General features: G+C 36.4%; 1 protein-coding gene across 1 annotated transcript in view; it reads right to left on the bottom strand.

The window, feature by feature from the left end:
- PDE1A (phosphodiesterase 1A) overlaps positions 1 to 25,835 on the bottom strand; it is a gene marked incomplete at both ends in the record, with an annotated part of 235,893 nt that overhangs the window by 16,867 nt on the left and 193,191 nt on the right. The window contains 5 exons of the mRNA XM_080798429.1: positions 7,150 to 7,310; positions 8,409 to 8,529; positions 10,711 to 10,792; positions 21,410 to 21,530; positions 21,638 to 21,739. Of these exons, the coding sequence (XP_080654555.1) occupies positions 7,150 to 7,310; positions 8,409 to 8,529; positions 10,711 to 10,792; positions 21,410 to 21,530; positions 21,638 to 21,739 (587 nt within the window). The remainder of the gene's footprint in view (positions 1 to 7,149; positions 7,311 to 8,408; positions 8,530 to 10,710; positions 10,793 to 21,409; positions 21,531 to 21,637; positions 21,740 to 25,835) is intronic.

Genomic DNA, 25,835 nt, shown 5'->3' with positions numbered 1-25,835 from the left:
AACTTGAATCACAGATGAAAATTATCCCACAGAGAAAACAGTAGGCTCACATGGTTTTTAAAAGTAAATTCTGGGGGCGCCTGGGTGGCTCAGTGGGTTAAGCCTCTGCCTTCAGCTCAGGTCATAATCTCAGGGTCCTGGGATCGAGCCTCGCATCGGGCTCTCTGCTCAGCGGGGAGCCTGCTTCCCCCTCTCTCTCTGCCTGCCTCTCTGCCTACTTGTGATCCCTCTCTGTCAAAAAAATAAAAATTTTTAAAAAGTAAATTCTGCCAAACATTCAATGCCAATTTAAGGCTCACAAACTCTCAAGGATTCAAAAACTCTGGGGCACCTGGGTGGTTCAGATGGTTAAGTGTCTGCCTTCAGCTCAGGTCATGATCCCAGGGTCCTGGGAACGAGCCCCACGTCAGGCTCCCTGCTCAAGGAGGAATCTGCTTCTCCCTCTCCCTCTGTCTGCATTCCCCCTGCTTGTGCTCTCTCTCTCTCTCAAATGAATTTTTTAAAAATCTTAAAAAAAAAACCCAAAAACTTAAAAACTCCAACTCATTTTCTGAGGCTAGTGTAACCCTAACACCAGAACTACAAGTGTGAGAAAGGAAAACTGCAGGCTAATCTCGCGCATTAATATAGATTTTTTTAAGTCAGCAAAAGTAACACATAAATTTTAAAAAGTTAATACATCACAATTAGTTGAGCCTAATAAAGGAATATAATGTGGTTCAACATTAGATAAGCTATTAATATAATTCATTATATGAACCAATCAAAAAAAATTATCTGAACTATTTTAAAAGGCACAGAAAAGACATCTAATAAAACTAAATGTTCCATGTAAAATACATTTTCTCTGAAACCAATACTACACTACATGTTAGCTAACTTGAAATTAAAAACATAAAAAAATACATTTTCTTAACAAATTATTGGTGGAAATGTAACCTCATAAAGAGCAGATCAAACGAAATTAAGAAATATCATACTTAATGATAAAACATGAAACACCTTCCTTTTAAATTTAGAGACAAGCCAAATGCTCTCACCACTTCCATTCAGACAAATCTGGATAAACTTGCTAATGCAGTTGATTCAAGAAGAACAATCATTAAAGGCATACATTTGGGAAAATAAAAAAACTATCGTTATTTGCAGATCAGTATTCATAAGCAAATTGTATTTCTATACACCAGCGATAGATAGCCGTTTGCAAAAATAACAAAAAAATATAAAACAGTGATGGAAAATCCAACAAGATATATTCAATATTTTGAAATAAATTATTATTAAGGATAAATATTGTTTACATGGTATATAACATGCTTAATGTGATGTCAGGCATCTAAAAACACTAACAAGTGTTTTCCATCACTATTATAGTACTATGAAGTAAAAGTAAACTTTCTGAGAATAAGATATACATAAATAGGAAGACTTGAAATCCTAAAGATAATTCTCACCAAATTGATATCAAAGTAGTTCTAACCAAAACCCTAATTTGTTTCCCTTTTTGCTGGGCCTTACGAGCTACTAAAGACAAAGCAGGTCTTAAAAAGTTCAAGTGAGAGATATCATACAGCATGTATCCTATGATTCTAGAGCAATTATGTAGTAGAAAGCCCCCCAAAAGACTAGAAAACACTTCTGTGTTTGACAATTTTAACGCATACTTTAAAATGTCAAGCTTGCCTTAAGCTAGCACTAGGTTTCCTTCTGGTTCTACACAGCTGTTACTGGTGCACAATGGGCAAATCTGATGGTGCCTTGGATCCCGACCTGCCTTCTTTCCTCACTTGTTACTCGCCTTTGAGCCCTAGTGTTTTGGGGTTTGAACCAATGTCAAACAAATCAGAAAGACACCCAGTACAATAAGAAACATACTGCATTCCATTTCAGTCTGACCACCCATCCCCAACACCCGGATCCTATTTTGGGACATAAGTTGTTTTTCTCAAATACACATCTTTGAGAAGATGGGAAAGAAAGCAGATCTGGGATTGATTTGTGGTTTTGTTCTGATCAAGGTGGACTATGTGGATCTGGTTCAGTTTGTAATATTTGTGTCTAAACACAAACCAAACCATCAAGTGGTTACCAAAGTAACTCCTTTGCCTTGCAGGAGGAACAATATTTGTATTTGCCATTTGGGGGCTTGCTCTAAAGAGACATGCTTCTTTAACAGTTCTACGTATGAAGCTAAGTATATTCTAAAACCTATTGGTTAGCTTATAGGTTTTAAAAACACGTCTTTATAAATGGCATCTTGCTATACTGGAGCAGCTTGTGTATTTTGCTCAATATTATTTGTGTCTTCCCTTCCTGTTGGGACTCACACCTAAAGTTCATTTATCTTAACAGTTGTATGCTTTTCCATAATATAAATACACTATAGCTTGTGCATCCATTTTTACTGTTGTTTTCAGTATTTTTTGTTCTCAAGAACAGTGCTAGAGTGAATGTTTTGCTCATGTCTTCTGATTAATATGAGCAAAAGGTAACAAAAGCAGGAATCTGTGATTCTTTTTTTTTTTTTTTTTTTAGAAATCTATTTATTTTAAAGAGAGAGAAAGTGTACAAGCAGGGGGTGGGTTGAGGAGAAGGAGAATCCTGAAGCAGGTTCCCTGCTGAACTGAGCTTGGAGCTTGACGTGGGGCTCGAAGCCCGCACCCTAAGGTCATGACCTGAGCAGAAACTGAGAGCTGGGTACTCAACCAACTGAGCCACCCAGGTGCCCCAGGAAGCTGTGACCTTTTTGACCAGAGCTACTCACAACCTCCCTGCCAACCCCAACCTGAGAAGGGCAGCAGAAACCAGTTTGGCTGCCAGAGGCGGTAGGCTCAGAGTGCTATAGGAACAGAGGGCAAAACCCCCTGGTTTCTACAATATAAAGCGGTGGGTTTAATTAAGAAGAAAATGGGGGGAAAACTCACAGCTTTGCAAGCCTGAGCCTGCAGTCCAAGTTTGGGTAACTGGTAGACGAGCAGCATTTCACAGAAAAATCCTAGCAACTGGAGAGCTGAGATACCTTTCCACATATCTCTGGCAGACTAGGAGCTATGCCTGCCTGGAGGAGACCTTGGTAAAGTCTTCCTGCACTAGCTTGATTTTTGAAAGTGATGTTAAAAAGCAGTTGTCCTTGAGGCACCTGGGTGGCTCAGTCATTAAGCGGCTGCCTTCAGCTCAGGTGAACCCAGGGTCCTGGTATCGGGTCCCCCATTGGGCTCCTTGCTCAGCAGGGAGTCTCCTTTCCCCCTCCTTTCCCCCCTGCCCGTGTTCGCTCTCTCTTTGTCAAATAAATAAAGAAAATCTTAAAAAAAAAAAAAGCAGTTATCCTCATATTCTTGGATTTCAAGGACATATTTTAAATTTTAACTATTAATGATAAAGTCTGTATTTTAGAAGATTTTTAAAATATCAGACACAAAGTTTTTTAAGGTTTTGTATTATTTTGTGGAAGGGTGAAATTCACTATTATCTACTATTGATTATGCATATAAAATTTTCCAATTAATCATAAAAATGAAAGGAGTAAAGAGTAAATATTTCAAGGGGTGCCTGGGTGGCTCAGTGGGTTAAAGCCTCTGCCTTCGGCTCAGGTCATGATCCCAGCATCCTGGGATCGAGCCCCGCATTGGGCTCTCTGCTCAACGGGGAGCCTGCTTCCTCCTCTCTCTCTCTGCCTGTCTCTCCGCCTACTGTGATCTCTGTCGAATAAATAAATAAAATCTTAAAAAAAAAAAAGAGTAAATATTTCAAACCATCAAGGAAATGAATTGCAATGGAAAAAAGAAACATCTCAAGCAGTAAAAATGAAGGCAAGAAAAGTAGGAAAATGGAAATAGTAGATTAAGAAGGTTCCTTTAATTTTAGTAATTTTTATCATGAATAGATACTGAATTTTCTTGAATATTCTTTCTGTATCTTTTGCAAGCTTAGGTTTTTATCCTTTGATCCTTAATATGGTAAGTTGCATTAACATAATTTTTAAATGTAGAATCAAATTTGCATTTCTTCTGTAAACCCTGTGCGGTGGCCAATTTAGTCTGCAAACCCAGGACTCCAGCAAAGGTAAACAGATGCCTTCCAGAGAGATTCTAGCTCCAAAGTTTCTTAATCTCTCTGAATTTGTTTGATCTTTATTTGGACATGTTCTGAACCAATCAGCTTTCCTCCCTCCCTCCCTCCCCCCACCCTTCCCTTCCTTCCTCCCTTCCTTTTTTTGTTGAAAGCAACATACTTTTTTCATTTGTTACAAGCAAGGAGAGAGGGAGATAGTTCTAGAAGCACCATCACTGTCAGTTTCTTATGGGCAATATTTTGCCCTGCACTTTTAGTTGTTTTTACCATGAGATATTTCTCTTAAGTTTATCTAGTTCACCATTGCATTGGAAATAGAAACCAAACATACAATGTTATAAATAAAATAAATTTGGCAGTAGTTGTTTATTCAAAATGTGTGTACTCTACACAGCTACCCCTTGGAAATTATATTATCAAAATGATCTATGGTTTTAATTTGCTAAAGCCAGGCCGCCTGTGTTCAAATCTTGGTTCTACCTTTTCCAATGATAGGACTCAGATATTATTCCTCAATTCTAGAAACGTACATTGAGAAATTTAAAAACATCTAAAGTTTATTGTCCCTGTGCAACAAAATCTTCCAAAAAGCACAGTGCCAGAAAGTTCATTAGGAAGGGAGGAATCACAGTCCCTAAGCCAATTCTGACAGTTTTCCTTCGCTGGTTTATGACAAATAGGTTCTAGGTGATAGGTTGATGTTCGGGGTTTATTGTTATTTATTTTAGTTAAATTTTTCTTGGAATAGAAAGCGTTTTGGTCAGTTGGATTCTTGGGTTCACTGAAGATGAATACTTCCAGTCAATTTTTTCAGAATTTTTTGAAAGGGTCTAATAGGAAGTGCTAGTGTGCAGTGGGAAAAGCATTGGGTAAAAAAATCAGAACAGTTTTGACTCTAGTGCTTAGAAGCTGTGCGATCCTTAATTTCCTTGAGTATAAAATGAGGGTAATCGTTTCTAGTTAGGAAGGTTGTTGCAGGAGGAAATTTGATAATCCATGTAAAATGCCTGGCACACAGGAGGGATTTCAGAAGTTTTGCTTCCCTCCTCTCTTCCTTCCATCGCTGAAAATATAATATCTATTTGTTTTCTTTTCTGAATAAATACATTCAAAGTGGAGTTTACGTATTCATTTATTCATTCATTCAAGACTAAATAATTTTAAAGCACCTACACTATGCCAGGGACACGCTCTCTATGAGAAAATGATGACGATAAGATAGATAACGTTTCTGTTTTCAAAGAGCTTATATCTTATAGTGCTTCAGGGTCTATATGTTGAGTATAATCTGTCCCTAGGGAAGGGTAATTCCAGTCCTTTGAAGTCTCCACTTAGATGGGTTTGACGATATTTCAGTATGGCCATCTGGTCTTGTATTGTGTTATGTTCTTTACCGAGTGACAATAATGTATTATGGAGACCCTCTGGAACGGCCAGGACAAGCTACAGAATTGTAGGACCCCATGCAAAATAAAAATGAGGCCCCTGACTCAAAAAATTTTAAGATTTTTGAGATGATCATAGTTGAGGATTTAATTACACACAGGGCCATGCTGAGGGTGGGGGGGCCTGTGTGACTACAGGACCTGGCCCTCGTCATGGTTGTATAGACCCACCAAAACCTGGGAAACTACTTCTCTTCAACTAAGATCAGACTAATGGGAAAATGTGAGTTACAGAGTCAGATGAAGACGTGAGAATGGTATTCTGCTTTTATTTCTAATAACAGAGAGGGAAGAAATGATGTAACACCATTAAGGAGTTGTTTCATTTTATAAATATTTACCGAGTGCCTCTTATATGCCCAATACTGTGGTAGGAGCTGAGGATATACTGGAAAACACAATAGACCATGCACTATTGTGGACCATACACTACCCATGTGGAAAACAGAAAATAAATTTAAAAAAGGAATAAATAAATATCATTGATTATGGACTAGTGATACCACATTGAAGCCACTAGACTGGGCCCTTATCGGGAAAGAAAGGACAGAGGACGTTACTTGTAGTGGTCAAGGAGGGCCTCCTTGTGGGGTTACCTAACATAAGGCTTTTGAGCACTGCATTTGGAGAGAAAGAGCAAATTCTAGCTCCTTCACTTACTAGTTAGGGGATTTGGGGCAAAGTCACGTAACTGTCTTCTGCCTCAGTTTCCTTATGTAAAATGAGAATTACAATGGTATAAACCTTATAAGGTCATGTGAAAATAAAATTAAGTGAGTTAATTAGGTGCTGTTTTTCAAGTTAAAGATAAATAATGGACTTTCCAGCCAAGGAGGAATCATTCTTGCAAAGAGCTGTGAGGAGAATCCCTGGCTGAAGAAATAATAATTGGAAATGCTCTGGGGTATTTCAAGAACCAGCCAGAGGCCACTGTGCAGGGTGTAGAGCCCGGAAGAGACACAGGGCTATGGAAGGGAGCAGAGGGGGGAAGGGGCCAGATTTGGAATTAGAAAGCTGATTTCCTGCACAAAAGATAATGACTGATACCAATTCACATACCTTGTAAACCAAATAGACTCATTTATTTGAATCAGAAAACATATCAGAATCAGCTAAAGCTAGCTGGCTTCCCATCTGTTTTCCTTTAATGGCTGATTGCAAGTGATTTTTTCCAATGCATGAGTGGAACAGTCACCAAAAGAAATAACTTAGTAACACTGAAAAAAACACATCCAAGTCTCTGACACAAGAGTGTTACATTCCTAATGCAACACAAAAGCCACCTGCAAAGCCTAAAACATAGACTCCATCCAATGCGCTTCTAGGAATGAACATGAAGTTACTCTGCCATGTAAAGTTTTGTCACCATTTTATTGTCCCCTCCTTCACATTCAGGTCACTGCCATCCACGGACACATGCTTCTGCAGCTCATGTGACATAAACAAAGCAGAATCTCTTTACCAGATAAACCAAATTTGTTATCAAGAATCAAAAGCTAGCCAAATTCCACATACCACTGATGGCTCTCATGTTTCATCAAAGAAGAAATCTAGGGAGAGAAAAAAAAGCCAAAACCCCAGAGGATAAGTTAAGAAAGAAGGAGATGGCATAAGGTCTCATAAACAACTCTACCTTGGGCAGCTAACTCTTTCCACCTCTCTTTGTTCTGCTGGATGATGTCCACCAGGTTGTTTTTGAAGCTCTGTAGGTCCACGCTTGTAAGGGAGTAGTCTGGGGAATAGGTTCCATCGTTCATGGTGCCTTTCATATTTGATCGTCTAAACAAATCAACGCTGTGAACAGAATAAAGGTGCTGAGGCTAATAATTACAACCAGAAAAAAAAAAAAGCCCAGAAAACACCAAGGTCAAGATATGAAATGAGGGAGCAAAGCCTGAAACACTTTACAAAACCAACTGCAGACACAGAAGGGCAGGTGTTCAGGCCCAGTGTAGAGCATGCATCAGGGATGCTCACGTCCCTCCTTTTTCCTCTCATAGAGAGGGCTGGGACTCTGGCTGGAAGTCCCTGGGTGGGTCAAGAACCCCCAGAGCAGCAGGTTGGAGCACTCTTGCATCATGGGGTGGTGAGGCCCTGGTTAGAACAGTGGAAACTTGAGGTGAGCTGACTCAGTGGATAGTCCACTGGTGAACATTACTAAAGGGGCATCACGATTCTGGAGCCCTGAGGGGGGCTAATCTGAATCTTTCTCAGGTAGAAAATTTTCTCAGTGCCCTCACTGGGGCAACATGTAGGGAGCCTGTTGATGTGCCATCACAAAATTGCAAATAGCAAATATTTGCAAAATAGCAAAATTGCATGTTCAGATGGGTAAGAATTTAGCATGATTAGTTTGCAACTGGAAGCTTTAAATAATATGCCTTAAAAATTTATCTATGAAAAATGCTCAGCCTGAAATCCTGTAAGTGATTGTATATATAATGGATGTTACTGTTACATGTTAGACACAGCTGTTGTACCCACATCAGCTATAAGCCTTCTTTTGGTATAGGCATCTCCCTAGATGTACAAGTGGGTTGTAACGGATTTGCTTGTAAGCAAACTGACACAACTATATATGTTAATATTCAAGGCATAATACATACATTTGCATGAAAATTGAGATATTTTCATTCTCCTGTATATTGAATACTCTTATGTTATACTCCTTAGTTAGTAGTTTTATATATTTTGTAGCAGACATCAAGTAATTTCAAAGGCAGATGCAATATCACATCTAGCCACTAGGTGGCAATACTACCTAACAATTCTTTAAAGATGGCCTGCCCTGCTGTAAGACATAGTAGGATAATCTTAAGTGAAAGGTTATTAAACAGCACAAAGATAAAAAAAAAAAAAAAAGAGGATGCAATAAAGGAGAAAATATCAAACCTGCTTGCCCCATAGGAAGAAGTGTCTGTTTTTGAGGCTTCCTCTATAAGAGGAGTAATAATTTTCTCTGTTGAGTCTGTCAGAAGAGAAAATGTTGGCTCTACTATGAAATCAATGAAACCTACAAAAACAAACAAACAAACAAACAAAAGATAGTTTGAAATACTACATTTCTTGAATTCTAAAATCTGTAATAATGAAGAGTCTGACGCACCTGATAGTAATTATCAGCTACAATTCCGGTTCGGTTTACCCTTTGCAATTATTTTTAATCCAAAAACATAATCTTTAGAGAGAGTTTAATAGCTCTATAGCTCTAAAAAAATAATCTCCCAATAGTGGAAGTGATACAATTTTAAGCCTGATAACTTGTGTATATCAGCTTTCCTATTTAATACTCAGTTTTATACTCTTGTTAACAATTCAATTCTACCAGAGTGAATATAATTTCCTCTCAGTGAGAGGGATCATTACTTTTTTGAAAGATCTCCACTTGCTTGTTAAATTTATTACTCATCAACAAAAAATAATATCTAAGCTCCAAATAAATGAAATAATTGAAGTTTTTTCTCAGGCCACAGGAAGGCAACTGCTTTTTTCCCTCTTACTGTATCAGTCAGAGCTTTCTGCCAGTGTGTTAATATTTCAGATTGCTGTTTGTTATTCTCTGGATGTAAAGTGTTAGTTCACAGCATGTGGGCGTGTTCTGTCAAATCAGTGAAGAGAACAGTAACATCTCTGGAAGACAGCATTATTCCCACCACCTTGCGTTGTCAGGATGAATAGACTTTAAATTTAAAGTACTCATCAAGATAGAACATGACACACAGAGAGAAGGGGGCACTGTCCTCCAGGGAGACCTACCCCCCTGGTGTTTAGGTGGAGGAGGAGACAACCTATTGTACACTCTGTATACACATCCTCACTGCACGTCCCTAGAGAGGTGGGCCACTGGAAATCGAGCTTGTGGCCTCACACACACCTGCGAGCTATGGACGGTCATCTGAATGTAAGAGGAAACTGGAGGGAGGCTTTTTAAGTGATACTGTGCCCAGAAATATCTACATTTGAGGACTACCTCATCCATCAGATACAAATAATTCACATTTCAAGTAATTGGATTAGTAATATTATGTATTAGGGTGCCTTTTTTTTTTTAAGAGGAAGAGAAGGTGGGGGAGGGGCAGAGGGAGAAACAGAATCCCAAGCAGGCTCCACCAGGCTGGAGTCCACAGGGGCTCAGTCTCATAACCCTGAAATCATGGCCCCAGCCAAAACCAAGAGCCGAACATGTAAATGAGCCCCCCAGGCACCCCTCAGGCTCATTTTTAACTCAAGAAAACTTCAATAGCGTTATGCTTTGATTGATGCCTTCGACTCAAAGCAATGTTAATTGGCCACCAGTGTGCTACTTCCAGTTCTGTCTGTGGTTTTAAATGCCTGGGATATGGAGACTTGCAAATGATGTGTCACCTCCACTAACAGGGTAGCAATTTATATTATAGCAACAAGACTCGGAAACTTCCCTTCTTTCCGGCTTGCCTGAAGAGGGGTTTAGCCTGCCACCCTCACGCCCACTAAACAATGGTAGGCACCTGTGTTAAGGTAGCTAGAAAAATAGCTTTGGAATTTAGATGGAAAGGGGCAAAGGTCAGAGCAAGAAGGTTTCCGACAGTTGACCGGGGCTTTGTAGGACTTGGTGCTGAAGCAGCTAGAGAGGTTAGGCGGCAATCCTTATGTTTATTAATCTTACAGTTCAGTAATGAAGATGCTGACTCTGGGAATAACTATTACAAATATTTGGACCAGGCATCATAGCTACATGGTTTTAATAACGGGCTGAACTTGCTGGGTCATCTACTTATATCAAAAGAATTTTTTTTCTGAAGGAATATAAGCTACTATATTAAATATATATTGCAAACTTAGTGATAACAACACAGATATACTAATATTTTCATTGAATTGTCCTACACACAAAGGATTAAATTACAGATTACAATCGTCAGGAACAAAACACAAAAAAAATGTCTCTTACACAAGAAGAAAGTCCATTATTTGTAAAAGGGTTACAAATCAAGTAACAATTACATTTACTAATACTGCTTGATTGAATTCGTTTTGTGAGACCTTTTTCAAAAGTCTTATCATTTAGCACCATACAGATCCGTCTAAAGATCAAATTTATTATGAATAAGAAGTGAGGTTTTCATGGTTGTTGCCCTTTTGAACAACATGGTTTATCATTTGAAAACTGACTCGCACACGCCCACCCTCCATAACCACTATTCTTAAGCAGTACCTATTTGCGACTGGGCCACCATCGTTGACTTCCGATCACAAAGTGGGGAAAATGGAAGTCCTAATTCAGCTTCTTTATCTCCCTGTGAAAGGAAAGCTCATTAGTACAGACTTGGGTTGGAGATGCTTAGATAATGAGCAGTCTAGATACAATGTCTAAGAAAAGCCACAGCTTTATTGTAATCGGCATTGTGTTTTTATTTAATTTTTATAAAAGCAAAGGGATAGTCCACGTTGATGTAATTTTAATCAGTCTCCTTTTGATCACATAATATGTTGCTGAAAGGAAAAAAATGAGCGTTTTCAGCACGTGGAGACGCTGCTTTGGCATCACAACCCCGTTACTGTGAAGAGACAAACCTTTGCTCTTTGGAATTTTCCGCACCTGCCAGAAAATAGTCATCTCCGTGTGTTATTTGGCATTTAATTAACAATCAAGCTCGTGGATTTTTATGCTTTTTTTTCTCCCCCCAGGCCAAGTACATCACAGACCTTCAGTATCAAGACTTCATGATTGTACCGCTTTTTTTGAAATTAAAAGTATATAAACATTTTGAAACGTCTTTCCACTTATTAACCAATTTTAATTGAATTTTCCACAGCAAATAGTGAAGAATATCTTCAACATTCTTACATTCCGTGTGCATCATTTTATTTTACTGTATTCTCAGAAAATTGAAATGTCAATGATTTTTATTATTTGATCTTACCTATGGTAGGTTAATTGAGCACATATATTAAAGAATTCCGTTTATGTTTGGGTTCCACATCACAAGAACTAATTCGGTTTTCATCTCCTAAAATAAAGGTGGCTGCTCTGGGCAAAATGTTCTCTTCACAAGGTTTATCGAACATCAAACATAGGTTCTTTCCTATGCATTCAAGTATGTGCTTACAAAAGAAAGCTACTTCACTTGCTTCTCTTCACTTCAATTTTCTGGTATTTGAAAGAATGCCTCAGACTCTAGTTTTTCCTAAGCTATCGGTTGTATATCTTCATGGACTCCACTGGCCTTGTGTAAGATCACAATTTAGGACACATGGTCAGGTTCTGCAATCAGAAGACAAAAGTGAGGGGCCTTCACTTTTGCTCTGCTGTGGAGCCCACGTAACAATGGCGTGCCTGTCTGAGGAATTTCCCAGTTCCTACTCGCTCTATGTCCTTGAACAACTTTCCTCATGATCTTTACAACATCACGTCAGTATGTTTTATGGGCTTTACAGTTTTTCATTGACAATGTTGTCTGGTGCACTTCTTCTAAACCATGCCTCTGATTATAAGGAGCAGAAAGTTTGAAATCAGAATTGTTTGGAGGAACATCTAGATATGGTCAGCAGAGAAGTAGGCAAAGTAGCTGCAAATGGCTATATTTTACTATGTCGTGACTTAGAGAAAATAGGGAGTAGAATTTCCATGACCTCCTTCAGCAGCTGTGCTCCTTTCTTAGAGGATAACAACACCCATTCCATTTGGAATCAATATTAACATCCAGCTTAAGGGAAAGAGGACAAGGAAGTATTAGTGCCATCAGCATTGGAACCACAAGATACACATTTGAATCCCTGCTGTTCAACGGTTTTTCTCTGTTACTTCAGACGTATCACAACCTTTGCTGAAATGAGTTCTCCTCATATTTTACCTCACTTGGTAATTGTGGTTAACTCCTATCAGGAATGACGATATCCTAGTATCTACCTAGTAGGATTATCATATAGTTATCTAAGTTATTTGAAGCCTAATAGTTGGTAAACAGTCATTAAATATTAGCAAATAAGAACCATACTTCGTATAGGTGAAGAGGATTGAGAGTACACTACCCATGATGAGGAGTGAGTACTGCACAGAATTGTTGAATCACTATATTGTACACCTGAAGATAATATAACATTGCATGTTAAATCTACTGGGACTAAAATTTTAAAAAAGAACCATACTTCATCATAGCAAAGATACAGAACTGTGAGGTATTTATGATATCTAATGGATGGTGTTAAACCACAGGAAAAAGGATTAGTACTTAATCCAGCATGTGGCAGAGAGGCATTTCCTGCCATCCCCCTACCCTCCATTTTCTAGCAGGGAATGGACCTGACAGGAGTTCTGCTTTTGAAAGATTGATTTGTCAGCAGTGTGGGGGATGACGAGAAGTGAATTGAAGATGACTCTTGGCTTCACACCTGAATGAATAGGAGTCTTTGGTGCCACAAAATAGAAGTGAGACAATATGAATGAGGGCTGGATTTGAAAACTATTATGGATTTGATTTTTAGCATATTGAGAATAAGGTACAAGAATAACATCATTGTTTATGTTAAAATATAAATATTTTAGTGTTAAAATAGAAATAAATCTCCTCATGGACTTGGTGCGAAATGTGATATTGGAGATACTTATCTGATCTATGTGGGTACAACTGATTGGCTTTATTGATCAGGAGGCTGCTGTTTGGTATTTAATAGCTATATTTTTATACTATGTGACAGAAGTTCTTTGTTCTAAAAATGATAATTTGGGCCTGAAGAAGACATTGTGATGAATTACCTTCCATGAGCTAAATTTTATAGAATGCTAGATGGCAACATTCTCATATAGGACTTAGGCATTTGACAGATATATGCAGGATTCACCTTTCTATATTTGGAGTGAAATTTTTATATTCTATTTGCTTCTTATATTCCACAATGGAATTGGGATTCCATTAAATTTCCACTGCTAAAGCACACTGAATGCTAAAGCACATTAATTATTTAATTTATTTATAAATATTTAAAATGTTGTTCTTTAGGGTGAATTAAAGGCCATGAGTGCAGGATTAGTAGGGGGCCTTACAGCCAGACTCAGAAGGCACTATAAACAAAATAGGAAAAGGAGGGGGGTAATATTAAAGGAGAGGGAAAGATATGTAAAGAGAAAGTTGGATTCCCTGAATATAAATTTGACAAACTTTGTAATTTTCCTTATCATATCCCTGAATAGGGACCATTTACTTTCCATCAAGATGAAATCAGGGGTCAAGGCAATAGGCACTGCAAAAGTCAACTAGTTTTTCCTGGAAGATGTACTTTCATTTGAGGGCACTGCCTTCAGGAAGCCCAGAATGTATTTTCAAAAAAATCAGTAAAATACTGCCTATACATATATTTTGCTACATTGACTTTTACAGTGGTTGGAGCAAAAATATAGGGCCCTAAAGCCACCAAACTCAATGAATTAATCAACGCCACTCGATGCTGCTCCTGGATCCCCGCATCTGTTCTTGGGGATGAGTCTGCAGGCAGGGAAGGGGAGAAAGTGACCCCAGCAACGTGGGAACCCCAGGCAGCCTGCAGTGCTCGGGCTCCTGCCTGCTTTGGCAATTCTCTTGGAGGTTGTTGAGGTTTCTTCTCTGAAAGGCCGCAACAAAGACCAATAATTATTTTTATGCTTTCCTAACAGTGTGAAATGCTCTGATCACTGTCAACAGGATGTCAACTCCAGTGACTTACTGGCACCTTTTTTCTTTTCTGCATTTTATCTGAAGCCAAAGCAATTTCTATAGCTTTCAAGAATTGAAGGAGATAGAAAAGTGTGAAGTATAGAAATCCTGAGAAACCTTTTGCACTGAAAACTAAGTTTTAATCACAGAAGCCATACCACCAATAAATATACAGGAAGCTCCTGACTGTAGACCTGGGGGCCACTATAAGGTCAAGGGTGAATTCTAGGGGCCACTAATTCTATAGGGGAATTTAATGGAGGAGAGGGGAAGAAGCAATAGTTTAGCCCTCTGGGGACAACTTACTTAAGGGATTTAAGCCACTTAATTGTCTTCTTTCCTTCTAAAAATGGTCCTTCTAAATTCTAGAAAGCCACCAAAGCTGTCTAAAAATTTAATAATTATTACAGCTAACATATTCACTTTCAACAAAATTTATGATATGGTAAAAATGTATTTTGTGAGTTATATTTTGTAGAACATTAGTACCCCTCCTATAATTCTTGCATGTCTCTTAAAACTATGAGCTTTGATTTTTACATTTAAAGTTATTATCCTGGCTCATAGCAAGTGTTCTTTATAATGATGAATTTTTTTTGGTTGTGTCTGAATTTTTGATCCCAAGATCCTTGGCTGAGAATGCACTAACTAAATACATTTTTATTACTGTGGGAAATACAATCTATTTTGAAATGACACACTTTATACTACTTCTAGCAATGCTGAAGAACATAAGGGGCCTGATGATTACATAATTTAAAATAAATAAATAAAATAATTATTTTTCCTTCCCTCTCCAAAAAATTGCATTCCTAATCATTTGTTTGACAAGGTAATGCTCACTGGTAAATGGAGATTTTACATAAATGTCATTTGTTAAAATGTGTCACAAAACAACTAGTTGAAAAAGAGAAAATTCACTTAGTTATTGGGTTCATATAGTATGAAGCATGAACAAATTTTAATGGCAGGAAGTAGTTATTTTAACTTTATTTGTAGTAATTCCTTATTATCTTGCTAACCTTATTATCCTTATTATCTTGCTAATATGTCTGTTTAAGGAGAGAATAAAAAGCAAAAACCTGTCTTCCTGTACTAATGCTTTTTCCTGGGCCAGTCCCTCCACCTCTGATCTCTGTCACATCAGTCATAGTTGAAATGAAAGGAGCATCTCCCGAATTCACACACTACAGTCAGAGGGCGGAGGCACCTGTGTTGCCCTGCACGAACACTCGAGGAGAGAACATTAGCTCTATTGACGAATATCACAATCATGCTGTGAAACATGCTTTGGAGATGAGGACCTGCTTTATCGTCTGTTGCTTACTGAAGATGGAAATAGGTTTCTCAAGGCTGCAAAATCTAGATACAATTCTGATCATCTCAGGCTACAGTTCTAAAGGATTTAGAAGGTACACTTAAAGTAGCTACGCCAAGAGTTGGGTTAACATTGATGAATTTTAAAGGATGGTACAGATAGTTTGGTCTACATTGGTTTGTCTTCTAGAAGTACATTATGTTTTAAAAATTCTTAATATTGATTTAAGCCCTTTTGTTAGATAAAATTAACGTAGTGGACAAATTAATAAGAAAGTGACTTAGAAGTCAACACATCCCAAAATTCCTCTGCATTTTTCTGAAACATTCAATCACACATATGTGTGTGTGTGTGTGTGTGTGTGTGTGTGTGTATATATATGTACAGGTACTACATGTATATATGTATATGTGTGTATTTATGTGTGTACACACATATACACACACCTCCAAAGGGCTACAATATGGGATATGACAAAGAACAAGAGTACTGTGAGATTCATTTAGTTAATTGAATGCGTCAAAACATTTTAGCTATTGGCATCAATGTGATATGTGAACATAAGTCTCATAAAGATAAGCTTGTTTTGCTTGTGAGCATGTTTGTTGCTAGTACAAACTCACTTGTTTTGACCTTCACCTGTTTTGCTGTATATCTTTCTGAAGGGGATTTGAAAGTCACTTACTTTTAGAAGTTCAGAGACTGAGAAATATAAGATTCTATTATTAAGAGCTTAAGTCCTAAATCAACTTATTATGTTCTGAAAGGAATTTCATAGTTGAAGAGAAGAGGGAATGCTAGACGTGACAATTTGATTTTATAATAGCCCATATTAACATATATGCTTTACTCTCCTTTGAGCTGTAAGTATTTTACGTTAAGGTCACTCAAGCGAAGACTGTCATTTCTGAACATTCTGGGATGATAAAAATGCCTATCATTGCCCATCAAGAATCTTGTAAAAAACAAAACAAAACAAAACAAAACAAAAACCTGACCCTTTCTTATTCTAACACAATCTGAAAAATGCAGATCATAAAATCATTCCAAATATCATGATGCTATACCTATTCTAAGACTTGACCTTTCGTGTTGTGTACATTTTAATCTCTACTTAGATATCTGAGTCACTGTTTATCAGGTGCCGAGAATGACAGAATTGCTCAATAGCTGTATGAAACAGTTTCCCTCTACCTGGATTTCAGATATCAAAAATCACTGAGTGCTGGAAGCTTCATTATTAATATTAGTAACCTTTCTAGAAAAATCAAGAATATATTGAACTTCAAAAACACCTGGAGTTGATTTCCTTAAATTCATTATTCTCATGGTTCTGTAAGGTATTCTTTGTCTTGTTTGAAATCAATAAAAGACAGGGATAATAAAAGTCATGATACTATTTGGGTATCAGTAATTTTCAAGAGTCTCTGGAGTTTATTAGAGACTTCTCTTAACACTGTTCTTTTTTAAAGCTCAAGTCATTGATGAAGCACCTTTATTCTGACATTCTTTTTTAAGTCAAGGAAAAACTTAATGCACAAATCTTAAAAGCATAAATTATGAATACACTTGTATAATTAACAGTTAGTATATAAAACATTTCCATCACCTCCAGAAGTTCCCTTAACTTTTTCCAGTGAATCTCACCTCTTATAGATACCCATTATTCAAATTTAAATCACCAGAGATTAATTTTGTCAATTTTGAACTTCATATGAATGGGATCATACAGTATTTATTTTTTGAAATTTATCCTGGTTTGTATCATTAGTTCATTTTTTAATTGTTGCATGGTATTCCTCTGTATGACTATACCATTTCTATTTCTGATGTTAAATTGGACTGTTTCTACTATTGGGCCATCATAAGTAATAAGTAATACTATTATGACTGCTCCACATCTGGTGGGCATAAGAAACAATTTTTCTGAGTTATACACCTGTGGGTGGACATGCTGCATCATAGGGGAGATTAAGTGTCACTTTAGTGAATGTTAACCAGTAGTTTTCAGATGAGTTGTAAAGATTTATACTTCTAGCAAGGCCTGACACTGATTATACTTCCACCAGCAATGCCTGGACTTCCAACTGGGGTCCAGTTGTTCCACATCCTCAATAATGCTTAGTATTTTCAGTCCTTTTAATTCTAGCTATTATGGTGAGGATGTAGAGGTATCTCATTGTGCTTTAATATGCAATTCTTTGATAACCAATGATAATGAGAGTACTTGTATGTGTTTATCACCCATTTGTGTATTTTCTTTTATGAGGTGTCAGATCAAATTAGACTAAATTTTTAAACATTTTATATATTTTTTATTAAAAAATGTGTAAGATTTGTAGGAGTTCCTTATATAATCTGTGAACAAGCTCTTGGGCAGATATTTGTAGTACAAATATTTTCTCTCACTGTATGGCTTGCTTTAATGGTATTTTTGGAAGAGAAAAAGCTTTAAAATTTGCTCTTGTCCACTTTACCAATTTTTTTTTCTTTTTTGGGCAGTGCTTTTTGTGTCTTCTCTAAGAAATATTTGGCTACTCCCAAGGTTAGAGATATTCTCCTAAGTTTTCCTCTAGAAACTTTAGAGTCAGATTTTATATAGGCTGGGGTCAAACTTGAATTAATATTTGTATAAGGGACAAGATTCCTTTTCTCCCATATATTTAGTAAGTATCATTTCATTGCTATTTACAAACTTTCCTTTCTCCATTTAACTGTTTCGTTGTTTTTGTAGAAAATCAAACGACCATGTAAGTATGGGATCACTATTCTGTTTTATTGATCTATTTGCCTGTTTCCATGTTAATAACACACACTTTGATGACTCTAGCTTTCTACTAAGTCATGTGATAAGGAGGTATAAATGCTCCAGTTTTCTCAGTCTTTCTCAAAATTGTTTTGGCCATTTTTAGATTCCTACATTTCTATGTTGATTTTAGGATCGGCTTTCTTTCAACTGCTACAAAGAAGTCTGTTACAATTTTTTTTTAAATTTTGAATTTTTTATTAACATATAATGTATTATTAGCCCCAGGGGTACAGGTCTGTGAATTGCCAGGTTTACACACTTCACAGCACTCACCATAGCACATACCCTCTGTTATAATTTTTTATAAAAATTATCCTAAGTATATTAATCAATTTTGGAAGAATTGACATCTTAACATGTTAATCCATTAATGTGGTATTCCTTCCAATCTACATGGATAGGTCTTTAAAAATCTTCTTTCAACAATCTCCTGTGGTTCTCAGAGTTTAGATTTTATATGTATTTAATTAAATATATTCCCAAGTATATTTTATTTTTATGATATTATAAATCATATTATATTGAAATTTTTATCTCCAAGTTGTTTGATGTCAGCATACAGAACTACAATTGCTCCTACAAATTTGTTAAAATTATTTATCTGTTCCAGTAGCTTTTTAGAGATTCCTTAAAATTTTCTTTGTAGAAGCTAATGTTTCTGCAAATAAAGACAGTTCTTTTTATTTCTATCCAATCTATACTTAATTTTCTTCTATGTATTTTAATGGCTAGAACTTCAAATGCCATGTTGAAAGAATTGGTAAGAGAAGATATCTTGAACTTTGTATGACCGTGTTCAATATTTCATCAGGAAATATTATGAAAGCTATAGACACTTTTTACCATGTTGAAAGAGGTCCCTTATTTCTAGTTTGCAGAAAGTTTTTGTAATTAGTGTCTTTTGAATTTTGTCAAATGTCTTTTCTGCATCTATTGATATGACAGTAGGACTCTTTTTTCTTTTAGTACAGTAAATTACTTTAAATGATTTTTTAATATTAAATCAACTCAAGTAATAATATGTACTCTTTTGTTATATTGCTGGATTGGATTTGCTAACACTTAAAGGAATTTTCCACCTAGGTTCATGACAGATATGGGTGTGTAGTTTTCTTTACTTGCAAAATCTTTGTCAGGTTTTGTCAGGGTTATACTGATAATTTTCCCTCTTTCTCTGTGTTAAAACTGGAATTATTTCTTTCTGGAAAGCTTGAGAGAACTTACCATCTCTCTGAATTGAGAACTGAAAGGGAAGAATTGAAACCATCTGAGTCTGAATTTTTCTTCATAGAAAGAGTTTAAATTACAAGTTCAGTGTTTAAAAATAGATACTTGGATATACAGATTATAATTTTTGTGTGTGTTTGTTTTGGTAATTTATGTCTTTCAAAGAATTTGACAATTTCTTCTAAGTTGTCAAATGTATTGGCATAAATTGTGGATAATATTCCTTACACTTTTGCTATATGTAGGGTCTGTAATGATAACATCTCGTTTACTTATAACTTATTTTTTTTTACTCTTTTTTAATTTGCTGATAAAGTACCAACTGCTTTCTTTGTTAATTTTTACTATTGTCTTTTTTCTATTTAATTGATTTCTGCTTTTATATTTGTTACTTCCTTTGATCAACTTTCTTTTTGTTACTTCCTTTGATCAACTAGGTTTAATTTTCCTATTTCTAGCTTATTTAGTTGGAAGCACAGATGACTGATATATACTTTTGTTCTTTTCTAATATAAGCATTAAAATAAATAAATCTTCCTCTAAGCATTGCTTTAGCTGCATCTGACAAAATTTTAATTGTGTTTTCATGATCATTTAAAATAATTAAACATTTTTTTAAACCCGAGCAAAGTCATTTATATCTCTTCATACTTCTGTTTTTTTCATATCTAATATGAGAAAGTCATTCTTAAAGATCTCTAAGTTCTCTTTAGATTTGCCATTTTCTGGTTAATATTTGTTTGAGTGCATGAAATTACAATTTTTATTTGGCCATAGCACACAGTTTCCATGTAGAACTGGCTAGGTTTTAACATTTGTGGTGTTTTTTTTTTAATCACAAAATGTATTAAAGTATATTTAAACTATTTTTAGTATGAAAATACTTAAATTTGGAAGATGCTACTCAGTAAGTTTCTCTAGGACTATGCAATGCTATTTTAAAGTGAAACCATACATCATAATCATTGACAATGGGAGACAGAAAGCAGAGTCCTCCAAATATAGTAATATATTCAGTCTTCTTGTCTTCAGAATAGGTATAATGTCAATTGGCTCTTCCTTATTGTATTTTTTATAATTAAACTATAACCATAAGAATAGTGCTTTATTGAGTTCTTTGAGTTACTATAACAAATTGTCAAACCTCAGGAGGGTCATAGGTACCCCTGAATTTATAACCAGTGGTCAGAAGGCATGGTGTCCTAGGGCCCTACTTGAGGTTGGCATCTTGAAGTGAAGCCATTCTAATGGAAGACCGAGTCTTTAACTTTGGGAACTGCTGCTAACTCTGGGTGGTTAGCATCATAATTGTATTGTGGTACCTTAGGTGGGAGTGGAAAAAAACAGGGACACTATTTTTTTAAAAAAGTATCCTCGAGGTAGAGACCACGTCCATTCCCCACGTCTTTTCATATAACAATCTAGTTTTAACTTAGGCACATGTCAACCCAACAAAAAACTACATTTCTCAGCCTCCCTCGCAACTGTGCATATATGACTAAATTTTAACCAACAAGATGTATACAGCAGTGCTATACATCCTCCCCTTTCCCATTTTATGATGAAGGATATTTGCTATCCCTACTCTAGTATTTTATCTTTTAACAGCAGACAACAATACTAATTTGTTTCTTTCTTTCCTAGGAGTAGCATCAGAGATCCAAGACTTGAGTATCTTTAGAACATATATTATACTACATAGGATTATGAACTATATTTATCTGAAAGATTAGTAAATTCTGCTTGAGGCCACAAGAATGTTTGTGGCCAGTTGATAATAGTCACAAGTCCTGGATTCTGTATTTACAAATGTGCGTGTCAATACGCCTAGACACTATTTCCATATTTGCATATATTGTCATAGAGGCACCTGTAGGAAAAACTCCTCCATCAGGGCCATGGTCCAGCGGTGGTGCAGCTGCCAGGATTTGGCTGGGTGGCTGATGTCTGCTGCATGGAGAATCAGGGACATAGTTTTGGCTTTGTCAATCCTGTCAAACCAAGGACATATTCAAATTATCAGAACGAAGTCACCAATTACAGTCTTTTCTGAGTCTAAGCCTATGGAACTTTAACATGATGGAAGAAAATAACCTACCCTTCAGGCTGCTGCAAACTGTTTCTTATATTTTTAATTTGCTGGAAGTGACCTGACATGTCTGTAGACAAAACCATTTCAATCACTAGGTTCCGAAGATCCCTGTGGAGTCATCAAAAGAAGAAAGGTTCATTTGGCCCTTGATGATTCTCAAGTAAAACATTTCCTTAAATATTACTGATTAAATTTTATTTTTCTTTATGGATATGAGCACAAAAGAGGCTACATTTTAAATGTATTGAGCTCACAAACTTTGACATTATTTCACCCTTTAACTCTCGCAGCTTTTGGAAGTTGCCGGGAGAGTGCTCTGTGAATGATGCTGTTTAACATCTCCTCTTCAAGAACTGGATGTTCCCCCATGCACACCCACAACTGTCTACTACTCATAATTCCTAAATACAGTTTTTCTATCTGAAAGGAACCTGACCAACTTAAACAAAATAATTTTAAATGCAGTATTTGCTATTATTAAAATCACCACTATGTATTCAGGATTTATTCAGTCCAAGCAGTGTGGTAGGTTCTTTTATATGAGGAAGTATTAATATTTCACACCAGAGGAGACTGAGTTTTGCCCAGTCACACAGGTAACTGGTAGATGGCAGAGATAAGATTCAACCCCAAGAGTTCCCACTTCTACAGCTGACACATGGACCACTTCACTGTGCCAAACTTCTATCATAAGAACCCCAGAGAAAACGAGATGCCAAAGTAGGTGAGGATTCTCCATTTAGCTTTTGGAACCCCAACTCTACAATATATTGTAGAGAGAGCTATTGGTACTATTGAAATTTTAATCAAATTTTAATCTGAGCTATTCAGCGACGTGCATGAATATTTGCACACTAAGCAGGAAAGGCTTGCATGTTCTATAAGTCATCGGTTGCTCAGTACAGATAGAGAAAAAGGTCACTTACACTGGAAATCACATTTTATTTTCATTCTGTGGCATGGTCAATAGAATAAGCTAAGTAAAAAGTGTGTGGTAAAGTTGAATTATAATCTTGCGTCAAAGATATTTAACCTAAAGTTTGTATGATTAAATAATTTGTTTTTAGAACAACCACATATTAGAGGAGCTTGCTGAAATTCAACTGGGTTTTTAGATGGGCACCGTGAGAAATCCATATTTTAATTACTGTTGATAATATTAGGTAGCTTGCTTAGAACACTTTTACCCAAATATTAAAGGACTAGAAACTAAAAATAGTTAATAAAATTGTGTCTTTTTAAAAGATTTCATTTATTTACTTGAGAGAGAAGAGAGAGCACGCATGCAAGAGAGCATGAGTGGGGTGAAGGGCAGAGGGGGAAACAGACTTCCCACTGAGCAGGGAACCTGATGGGCGTCTCCACCTATTCCAGAACTCCAGGAACACGACCTGAGTGGCAGCAGACACAGCCAACTGAGCCACCCAGGCACCCCTAAGTTATTCTTAATTACATTTTTTTCTCTGAAATTATGAAGACACCTATATTACAATAGCAACTGAACCAAAATATTCATTTTAACTAAGGAAAAATGAGACAGGAGTCTTATGAAATCTATAAAATTTAGTATATTGTACTTTGCAAATAAGATGATAGATGTTATCAATAATCAACTAATAATGTATTAATAAGTGAGGCAAAATAGTGCATAAGGGAAATTACTTATTTATGAATCTTCCTTACCAATATTTTAAAATTATTGCATTTATGGTTACTAAAGTTACTTTAAGAAATAAATAGGTATGCAAACAGAAAGCCTATAAATCTCTAAAAATCTATTCATATTTTAATTTATGGTAACTTGTCATCAACTTTCTGCTAGCAAATGTATCTTTTGTAGCTTTTTAGAAACAACGTTGGATCTATTAAATTCTATAATCCATTTGATACTATAGCATTTGTTAAAACATTTCTATAAAAACATTCAATTAGGATGATTCTGAGAAGTTACTGTACAGAAATTTATAAAATATTAAAGGAATAAACTATTAGAATAATAAGGATGTTAAAGAACAAAACATAGAAAAAAAATCACACTGAAATAGCAACAGAATCAACTTTGAGAAGGAAAAAGTTTAATTCAAGGGAATAACCATAAAAATTAATAATATTAAATGATATCTCTGGGAATAACGAACACTAACAAAAAATTAAATACTCTAAATGTAAATAATCATCTCTTGGACCACAGAAAATACCTCCAAACTTACCTCCCTACGCCTACCTTTGCTCTTCTATTCTCCGCAAAACCCAGCAGCGGTAGCTTTAAAATCCTTTTACAATTAGATGCTGGCCTTCTTAGCTGGAAACCCAACTGGGCTCTTATTTTTTTTTTTATTTAATTTTATTTTTCCAGTGTTCCAGAATTCATTGTTTATGCACCACACCCAGTGCTCCATGCAATACGTGCCCCCCTTAATACCCACCACCAGGCTCACCCACCTCCCCACTCCCCTCGCCTCCAAAACCCTCAGTTATTGGACTCTGGGCTATTGTTTCTGGCAGAATAAAATGAAAGGCCCGAACCAGTTTCCCAAAACAAAGTGCCTCCCACCACCCACATTAGATCTGCTTCTATAGTTGCAAAAGTGAGCCCGTATTTTTAACCCACTGAGCCACTCAGGTGCCCCTGTGAGCCCGTATTTTTTTACACAGCTTCAAAATGTCCTTGAAAAACCAGAAAGCTTGAGTATTTGGAAAAGTATCCATCAGAAATTCAGGCTTGTTTTAAATCCTGAATTAACCTTTATTCATTTATTCATTCATTTATTTTGAGGCAGTTCTTTTTTTTTTTTTTTTTTTTTTTAAGATTGTATTTGTTTATTTGACACACAGAGAGAGAGAGAACACAAGTAGGCAGAGCAGCAGAGGGAGAGGGAGAAGCACAGGCTCTCCACTGAGCAGGGAGTCCGATGGGGGCTCGATCCCAGGAGCCTGGGATGATAACCTGAGCCAGAGGCAGCCGCTTAACCAACTGAGCCACCCAGGTGCCCCATATTTTTTTTTTTAATTTTTAATTTATTTTCAGCTAACAGTATTCATTGTTTTTTCACCACACCCAGTGCTCCATGCAATCTGTGCCCTCCCTAATACCCACCACCTGGTTCCCCCAACCTCTCACCCCCCGCCCCTTCAAAACCCTCAGGTTGTTTTTCAGAGTCCATAGTCTCTCATGGTTCACCTCCCCTTCCAATTTCCCTCAACTCCCTTCTCCTCTCCATCTACCCTTGTCCTCTATATTATTTGTTATGCTCCACAAATAAGTGAAACCATATGATACTTGACTCTCTCTGTTTGACTTATTTCACTCAGCATAATCTCTTCCAGTCCCGTCCATGTTGCTACAAAAGTTGGGTATTCGTCCTTTCTGATGGAGGCAGGTGCCTCATATTTTGAGGCAGTTCTTGATCCCAAGGCACTTTATTTTTTTAACCTTTATTTATTTACTTTTATTGTGTTATGTTAGTCACCATTTTACTCCTCTGATATTTAAATGGGAAGCTTTTTGGCCCATCAACTAACTTTCAACAAAATCTTTGTTAAAGCCTTTGTTAAAGGCTTTTTTTTTTTTTTTAAAGTATAAGTAGGTCTCATTGACTAGTAGGGATATGCAGACATATTTGCACTAAAAATTTCTATGTTAATCAGAAATTCATACTTAATTGGACATCCCTTATTTTTATTTGTTAAATCTGGCAGCCCTATAGTCAAATGAAAAGGCTGATGATGACCAAAAGATCAAGAAGTAGGAAAAGTTATGCTGAGTTTTAGGGGTACATCGTGTTATTTCCCACTGTGTGGCAACAAGTATCACCAATCCATGTTTTTTTTTTTTTTTAAGCTGATGGATGCCTTGGAGAAACAGATAAGATTTCCCTCTGCATCTGGGTCATTTTAGCATATTGTATTTGTAATTTTTTCTTCTAACAGTGACTTTTTAATTTTTTTAAAAGGCTAAACTCCGGGGTGCCTGGGTGGCTCAGTGGGTTAAAACCTCTGCCTTCGGCTCAGGTCATGAGCCTGCTTCCTCCTCTCTCTGCCTGCCTCTCTGCCTCCTTGTGATCTCTGTCTGTCAAATAAATAAATAAAATCTTAAAAAAAATAAAATATAAAGCTAAAATCCACATATAGAAAAGTAATATATGAAGAAATCCATATTACACTAAGACTTTGAATTTATTTAGGACCACATATTGGTATAATT

The sequence above is a fragment of the Martes martes genome (assembly GCF_963455335.1).
Source record: "Martes martes genome assembly, chromosome: 3".
NCBI classification, from domain to species: Eukaryota; Metazoa; Chordata; class Mammalia; order Carnivora; family Mustelidae; genus Martes; species Martes martes.
Note: the sequence above shows the minus strand (reverse complement) of the source record. Positions and strands in the feature narration are given on the sequence as shown.